At 54.4% G+C, this 8494-nt stretch overlaps 1 protein-coding gene across 2 annotated transcripts in view; it reads left to right on the forward strand.

Moving 5' to 3' along the window:
• Positions 1-8481, forward strand: part of MED1 (mediator complex subunit 1) — a 13776-nt gene extending 5295 nt beyond the window's left edge. The window contains exons 11-17 of one of the 2 annotated variants that reach the window (XM_018069969.2): positions 76-200; positions 403-521; positions 1332-1533; positions 1696-1791; positions 1895-2000; positions 2754-2894; positions 3072-8481. In XM_018069969.2, coding sequence (XP_017925458.1) covers positions 76-200; positions 403-521; positions 1332-1533; positions 1696-1791; positions 1895-2000; positions 2754-2894; positions 3072-6000 — 3718 coding nt within the window. In that variant the 3' untranslated portion in view covers positions 6001-8481. Of the gene's footprint in view, positions 1-75; positions 201-402; positions 522-1331; positions 1534-1695; positions 1792-1894; positions 2001-2753 lie in introns of both variants that reach the window. The other variant, XM_008924734.3, reaches the window with a different exon arrangement.
• Positions 8482-8494: the final 13 nt, after the last annotated feature.

Below are 8494 nucleotides of genomic sequence, written 5' to 3' on the forward strand. Positions count from 1 at the left end.
ATGTCAGGTGTTCACAGCAGAAGCCAGAGCCGTGCCCTGCTCCTAATCCCACCTGTTATCCCCCCACTGTCCCAGGACCCCGTCCTTCTCCTCCATCACCAGTGCCAACAGCGTGGATTTACCGGCCTGTTTCTTCCTCAAGTTCCCACGTCCCATCCCGGTGTCTCGAGCTTTCATTCAGAAACTTCAGAGCTGCACAGGTGGGTTGCAGACCTGTCAACACACATTCCCTGGGGTTTTATGGATGTTCCCCTGGTTTCTGGCCATAAGTGCTGCCAGTTTCTAACGTGTGCCAGGGGGTTTTCGCTCGAGGTTTCGTGGTGGTCGCGGCAAAACCCGGACGGGCTTCCCGGCGTCTCTTCCCGGCTCCTGCCGTCATTCTGTGCCCTCTTGTGCCCTCAGGGATCCCACTGTTTGACACCCCACCCACCTTTGTTCCCCTGTACGAGCTGATCACGCAGTTTGAGCTCTCCAAGGAGGCGGATCCCCTGCCCTTGAACCACAACATGCGCTTCTACGCCGTAAGTGTCCTGTCACAGCCAGCCTGGGACACTCGGGGCAGCCTTTGGGGGGGTTCAGCTCCTTCAGGTGTCTTCCAAGTAAGGTAAAGGAAGTTGGTTCAGCATTTATTAACAACGAGCTATCCATTATTAACCAGAGCTATCCAAGCATTAGGATTCAGGCACAGACATGAGGCCCTGGCACAGGTTGCCCAGAGAAGCTGGGGCTGCCCCTGAATCCCTGGAAGTGTCCAAGGCCAGGTTGGATGGGGCTTGGAGCAATCTGGGCTAGTGGAAGGTGTCCCTGCCCATGGCAGGGGTTGGAACTGGATGAACTTTAAGGTCCTTTCCAACCCAAACCATTCCATAATGACCATGGTAATTAGGAAAATTAGGTGATGAGAAATGCTTTGCTGTTGGGTTGCAGCTGCAGAGAGGAGAGCAGAGGTGTGGGGCTGAGCCTTCCCAGGATCTCTCCCTTCCTCTTGTCCGGGCTGTGGTGTGTGGCTGAATGACTTGCATCAGCCTGGGAGAAATCCTGATTCTTAAATTTATCTCCTGTCAACTGCAGAGGATTCTCCCCTTGGAAGGGCTGCCATACCATGTGAAGCTGTTTTAGTGGGAACAGTGAATGCTGTTGGGCAGTTCCACTTCTGAGGAGCCAAAATCATGTTTTCCTTGTTCAGATTGGAAGGAAAACATTCTCATTGTTTGTCCCTTTCATCCAGGAGGGTGGTTTGGTGTCACTGGGATCTGGACACTGCTCTGTCCTTCTAAATGTCCATTATCCCCTTCCACCCAGTTGGACTAAAGCCCAAACTGTCTTGTCAGGCTCTTCCAGGACAGCAGCACTGTTACTTCCTGAACAAGGACGCCCCTCTCCCGGATGGAAGGAGCCTCCAGGGCACTCTGATCAGTAAAATCGCCTTCCAGCACCCGGGCAGGGTTCCCCTCATCCTCAACCTCATCAGGCACCAGGTGGCCTACAACACCCTCATCGGCAGCTGCGTCAAGAGGACAGTCCTCAAGGAAGGTGGGTGCCACAGCCACTGGGACCTGATGTGGGGATCATAAGCCCTGGGTGCTTTTCCCAGATGCAGGAATTAAAAAATGAGATCTGAACCACTTGCCTTATTTTTTTTTCCCCTGGTTCATCTCCCACATTCCCTCAGTTACCAGTTCCCGTGTCTTTCAGATTCTCCTGGGATCCTGCAGTTTGAGGTTTGCCCTCTCTCCGACTCCTGTTTCAGTGTCTCCTTCCAGCACCCCGTGAACGACTCCCTGGTGTGTGGTAAGTGGGCTCAGTGACACCAGGAGGGGGGTTTTGGGAAGGCTGGCAGGGTCTCCTTGCCCTGTGTGCGGGGCTCTGACCTCTCCCCAACTCTCTCTTGCAGTGGTGATGGATGTGCAGGACTCCACCCACGTGAACTGTAAGCTGTACAAGGGGCTGTCCGACGCCCTCATCTGTACAGATGATTTCATTGCCAAAGTTGTTCAAAGGTAAGCTGGAATCCTGTCCCTCCTCGCACTCCCAGTCCCACAGATGAGCTCTGCTCTGCCTCATGTTTATCCAGCACTTTTGGAGCTGTTCTGTGAGTGGGTGGTTGGAAGAGGGGAAAGCTCAGAGCCCTCCTGAAAGTTCCATCCCAGGCATTGACCCATAGCTGGTTATTTTTGAGTTGGTTGTTTGCACAGAGCTTTTATCGGGGTTCCTCCACCTCAGCCACGTTCAGAACAGAGCAGGACATTCCCAGGGCAAGGACAGCTGTTAAACTGCCACCTTTGGAGTGAGAAGAGCTGGGTTTGCTTCCAGCACGTTATAGATTTGTCCTCCCTGAGTACAATGTGGTGGTATCATTGATTTTTGATCAATGATCTACTGGAAGGTGACCCTGCCCATTGCAGGGGGTGGAACTGGGTGGGCTTTAAGGTCCCTTCCAAGCCAAACCATTCCATGATGGTATGATTGCATCCTGTGCTTTTGAACTACAAGATGATGATCTCTCAGCTGTTAGTTGTTGGAGTTAATTGGTTCTCTGTGATTGCAAGGAGGTGCAGAAAGGCACGGGTGTCTCCTGGCTGGGTAAGTGTGGTGGGATAAGTGTAAATCCAAGCAGAACAGGAGGACATTTACCTGCTGTGGAACCCTGGACCTGCTGCTCTCCTGTGCAAGCCCCTCAGTGGTTGTTTTGTGGCTGGTGAAGGTGCCAAGCCCTGCAGTGCCCTTCGCTGACCCCTTGCTGTGTGTTGCAGGTGCATGTCCATCCCCGTGACCATGAGGGCGATCCGTAGGAAAGCAGAAACCATTCAAGCTGACACCCCAGCCCTGTCCCTCATTGCAGAGACAGTGGAAGACATGGTGAAGAAAAACCTGCCCCCCGCCAGCAGCCCAGGGTATGGCATGACCACAGGCAGCAACCCAATGAGCGGGACCACCACCCCAACCAACACTTTTCCTGGGGGGCCCATCACTACTTTGTTTAACATGAGCATAAGCATGAAAGAGAGGCATGACTCGGTGGGCCATGGGGAGGACTTCAGCAAAGTGTCTCAGAACCCTATTCTCACTAGTTTGTTGCAGATCACAGGGAATGTGGGGTCAACCCTTGGCTCAAGTCCGACCCCCCCCCACCACACACCACCACCAGTATCCTCACCAGCCAGCAACACCAAGAACCACCCCATGCTCATGAACCTCCTTAAGGAGAATCCCCCTCAGGATTTCTCCACCCTGTATGGGAGCAGCCCCCTGGAAAGGCAGAACTCTTCCTCTGGCTCCCCCAGGATGGAGATGGGCCCCGGGGGGAATAAGCAAAAGAAAAAAAAATCCCGCGTGCCGGCCGACAAGCCCAAGCACCAGACTGAGGACGATTTCCAGAGGGAGCTCTTCTCCATGGACGTTGACTCCCAGAACCCCATTTTTGACGTGAACATGACCGCAGACACCCTGGACACCCCCCACATTACTCCAGCCCCCAGCCAGTGCAGCACTCCTCCTGCCACCTACCCCCAGGCGCTGCCCCACGCCCAGCCCAGCATCCAGAGGATGGTCCGTCTGTCCAGCTCCGACAGCATCGGGCCCGACGTCACCGACATCCTCTCCGACATAGCGGAGGAGGCCTCCAAGCTGCCCCCCAGCACCGAGGACTGCCCACCCATGGGGACTCCGGTCCGAGACTCCTCTAGTTCAGGACATTCACAAAGTGCCCTCTTTGACCCCGATGTGTTTCAGGCCAACAGCAGTGAGAACCCCTACACAGACCCCGCAGACCTGATCGCTGACGCCGCTGTGAGCCCCAACAGCGACTCCTCCAACCATTTCTTCCCAGACGGAGTAGATTTCAACCCCGACTTGCTCAACAGTCAGAGCCAGAGTGGTTTTGGGGAGGAGTACTTTGATGAGAGCAGTCAGAGTGGAGACACTGATGATTTCAAGGGCTATGCATCCCAGGCTCTAACTAACTTAGGGGTGCAGGTCCTGGGGGCTGACGGGGGGGAAAATAAATTTAAGGGGAGCAATCCATCGGACACGGTGGATTTCAGTATTATTGCAGCTGCCAGCAAAGCTCTGGGCTCCTCGGACATCATGGAGCACCACAGTGGAGGTCAGAGCCCCTTGCTGAACACAGGGGATCTGGGAAAGGAGAAGTCTCAGAAACGGGTAAAGGAAGGCAATGGGTCTGGAAGTGCCATGGCAGGGGCAGGGATAGACGGGAAGCCGGGGAAGCGCAGCCGGACCCCATCCAGCGATGGGAAAAGCAAGGAGAAACTTCCGAAGCGGAAGAAGCAGGAGACAGATGGGAAATCTCCATCTCACAGTTCATCAAACAGGCCCTTCACACCGCCAGCCAGCACAGGTGGGTCCAAATCTCCAGGGAGTTCGGGCAGATCTCAGACTCCTCCCGGGGTGGCCACTCCCCCCATTCCAAAAATAACCATCCAGATCCCCAAAGGAACAGTGACTGTTGGCAAACCGTCGTCGCACGGTCAGTACACGAGCAGCGGTTCTGTCACCTCCTCCAGCAGCAAAAGCCATCACAGCCATTCTTCCTCCTCCTCCTCTTCTTCCTCCTCTTCAACCTCAGGCAAAATTAAAAGCAAATCAGAAGGGTCTTCTGGCTCAAAGATGAGCAGCAGCCTCTACTCGGGCCAGGGCGGCTCCGGGTCGGGTCAGTCCAAGGGCTCGGCCCAGTCGGTGGGAAAGCCGGGATCCTCCCCCATCACCAAGCACGGCCTCAGCACTGGCTCTGGCAGCACCAAGATGAAACCTCAAGGAAAGCCATCGTCGCTCATGAACCCTTCCATGAGCAAACCCAACATCTCCCCGTCCCACTCGCGGCCCTCGGGGGGGTCTGACAAACTTGCCTCTCCCATGAAGCCCGTCCCCGGCACTCCCCCGTCATCTAAAGCGAAGTCCCCCATCAGTTCAGGCTCTGGTGGGTCCCATATGTCTGGGACTGGGTCAGGCTCGAGCATGAAATCCTCTTCAGGAATGGGATCCTCTGGGTCCATGTCACAGAAACCACCTCCCTCGTCAAATTCCTCCACGGCATCTTCCTCTTCCTTTTCGTCCAGCGGGTCTTCCATGTCCTCCTCCCAGAACCAGCATGGAAGTTCCAAGGGCAAGTCTCCGAGCAGGAACAAGAAGCCCTCCCTGACTGCAGTCATAGACAAGCTGAAGCACGGGGTGGTCACCAGTGGGCCCGGCGGGGACGACCCCATGGACGGACAGATGGGGCCCAGCTCCAATTCCTCAGGCCATGCCATGTCCTCCAAACACAACATGTCCGGGGGGGAGTTCCAGGGCAAACGGGAGAAGAGCGACAAGGAGAAATCCAAGGTCTCTGTTTCCGGAGGGTCCGGCGACTCCTCCAAGAAGAACTCGGATTCCAAAAGCGTCGGGAGCACCGGGGTGGCCAAAATCATCATCAGCAAACACGACGGCGGCTCCCCCAGCATCAAGGCCAAAGTCACCCTGCAGAAACCCGGGGAGGGCGGCGGGGACGGGCTCAGGCCCCAGATGGCCTCGTCCAAAAGCTACGGATCCCCCCTGATCAGCGGGTCCACCCCGAAGCACGAGCGCTGCTCCCCCAGCCACAGCAAGTCCCCGGCCTACACCCCCCAGAACATCGACAGCGAGAGCGAGTCCGGCTCCTCCATCGCCGAGAAGTCCTACCAGAACAGCCCCAGCTCCGACGATGGCATCCGGCCCCTGCCCGAGTACAGCGCCGAGAAGCACAAGAAGCACAAAAAGGAGAAGAAGAAAGTGAAGGACAAAGACCGGGACAGAGAGCGGGACCGGGACAAGGACAGGGACAAGAAGAAGTCCCACGGGATGAAGCCGGAGAGCTGGTCCAAGTCCCCGATCTCGGCGGAGCAGCCGCTCTCCATGGCCGGCAGCGCCATCCTGGCGGCCGAGAGGCCGTCCCGGGCCAGCCCCGAGTTCCTCATCGGGGAGGAGGATGATGATCTCATGGATGTGGCTCTGATTGGCAATTAGTTCTCTGACAGGAGCTGTCTGCAGGGTCCTGGGGGGGAAGGAAGGAAGGAAGGAAGGAAGGATCTATCCCCAAACCTGCCACGGCTGTGTGTTTGGAGAGGGAAAAAGAAGTATTTCCAAGGTATTTCCAGGATTTTCAGATCTCCAGGGTCTGAGCAGGAGGTGTGAGTGCCAACACCTGCGGGCACTTCCACTCATCCTGAACTTACAAGTATTATCATCCCACCGGTGGAGTCCTGCGGGGGAAGCTGATTGTGGGAATGTGGGAGCAGCCCCCAAACTGGGGCCAACACAGACATAGGCTGGTCTGGGACATCCCAGTCCCTCTGCCCCCATCCCATTCAGGAGAAGTTCCTTTTGGATGTAGGAAGTTTTAAAGCTGTTATTTTAGGAAATGTTTTAGGGGTTGGGTTTTATTCTTTGGAAGAAGGAAAACCGTGAGGGTTTTAATTTATTTGATTTCCGTGGCGTTTCTTCACCCAATGCCCAGCTCAGGGCAGGCTCTGCGTCCTCCTGGAGATCAGGATTTTATCCCAGGTCACAGCACTGAAGGGTTTCTGCCTTGGGTTTGACTTCCCTTTTTTTTTAGCTATTTATTCAGCTCCACATGGGAATGCCCTGTGCTCCTTGTTATCCCCAAAGGGAATTTGGGCAGCTCTGGTGATGTTGGCGACGTCCTGGCACGGTGGAATTCCAGCAAATCTCAGTTGGAAAGGGGCTCCTGGCTCCATCCGAGCGCTGCTTCCCTGGGAGCTTCCCTGGAATCCCCTCGTGCTCCTCAGCTGGGAATTGTGGTCACACACACAGGGATTAGTCTGGTGTCCTGCTTGGCACTGGCAGTGCCTGGAGAACAGTCCCTGAGCAGCTCAGCTGGGACAAGAGCTGCAGCAGAAGCGCCGATTCCCTTAAAAGATGGATTTTGCCCTTTTGGCTGGAACGAGGAGCATGACTCAGGCGTCCTCTGGGTCCTGGCTGCTCTTGTGGTCCCTGAAAGGAAAGGAGGCCCAGGGGAGTGGTTTTATTTTTAAAAGCAGTTTCATCTGATTCACTCGAGAGGAATGTGGGAAATCAGGAGTTCTGCAAGCACATCTCCTTTGGGATCACGGGCTGAGTGGGATCACGGACTCCTGCTCCCACTGGAATTTGCTGTCTGCTCCTGGAGACCAGGATTTCTCTGTGGGAACGAGGTTCTGCTTCCTTTTTGGGGCCTCAGCAAGAAAAGGTGTCAAGGATTTGAGTTCCCTTTAAACCACTGAGATTTCCCGTCCTGGGCTCACCCCAGGGATACCCCAGGAAAGCTGTTTCTTTTCCAGCTCTTTGGAAAGGCCAATGTCTTTGTCCCGTTAATTGTAGGGATTTTTCACCTCTTCCTCCTGCCTCCAGCTGAATTCCAGAATCTGGGAGTCTTGGAGTTCTCCCAAGCCCTCCCAGCTCTGGAGAACTTTCCCTTCCTGTATTATCCAGTATTTATCCTTTGTCCTGGGCACTGCAGCCTCCCCCTCCCCAGCGCTCCAGGGGCTGGAATGATAGGAAAATGGGAAACAAATCCCAACCTGGAGCAAATCCCGTTATCAGCATTGGAATCATGTGACTGCCACGACGAGGATGTAAGGAATACAGTGCCAGAGGAATTTACCTGGAGACCCTGCACTGGGAATGACGCCGGCTCGGCCTCCGGAGGGATCCTGGCCCCTCTCCCGTGTTTATTTAACTCGTTTTTATGACAAAACCCCCCTTTGATCCCTTCCCAGTTGTGTGAGGGCACAAGCAGCCTTCCCAAAGAAGAGCTTTCAAGTGGAATCCAGGCTGGGAATCCCCCAGGAGCCGTGTTTTCCTGCTTGGAAACACATGAAAAATTGGAAGGAAATCCCGTCCAGCAGCAAAATGAACACAAAAAACGTGTTTTAGAGGAACAAACTGTGCACATTTCCTTTCCCCTCACCCAGACCAAAGCTCAGTATCCAAAATTCCCCCCCTGTGGAAGGTGGGAACAGAGGGAACAATGTCTCCTCTGGCCACTGCCAGAGGCACAGGTCCCAAATTTAAAGCTTTTCCCCCCGTTTTGGTGCCCTGTCCCCTTCCAATGACAAGTCCTGTGAGATAACTGAGGTGTGAGACCCCACAGAGGCTCTCTGGGCTCCGAGAAATGGTTTATTTTTGAGCTATTTTTGCTTATTCTCGATGATTTTACATCTTTCAGTATTTTGGAAAGATTAAAATAAAGTGAAAATAAAAAAAAAATAGTGAGCCAAATCTTTTAATCTCAGGTGCTGAAGCCAACACGGAGATTAAAAGAAGCTGGTTCTTTCGTCGCTGATCATGCTGTACATAAACCCCTGAGCTGGAGAAAGCGCTGGAATTGTAAATAATCCCGGCTCCCGCGGCAGCTTTTTGGGGCGGAAAGTGGAATTTTGACTTTTTTTTGAAATATCGCAGAGATCACGTTTATTTACATGCGAATAAACCCCTTTGGTACAAAGAGCTCTCGTGGGGG

The sequence above is a fragment of the Manacus vitellinus genome, unplaced genomic scaffold (genome assembly GCF_001715985.3).
Source record: "Manacus vitellinus isolate BGI_N305 unplaced genomic scaffold, ASM171598v3 scaffold_168_pilon, whole genome shotgun sequence".
Classification (NCBI taxonomy): domain Eukaryota; kingdom Metazoa; phylum Chordata; class Aves; order Passeriformes; family Pipridae; genus Manacus; species Manacus vitellinus.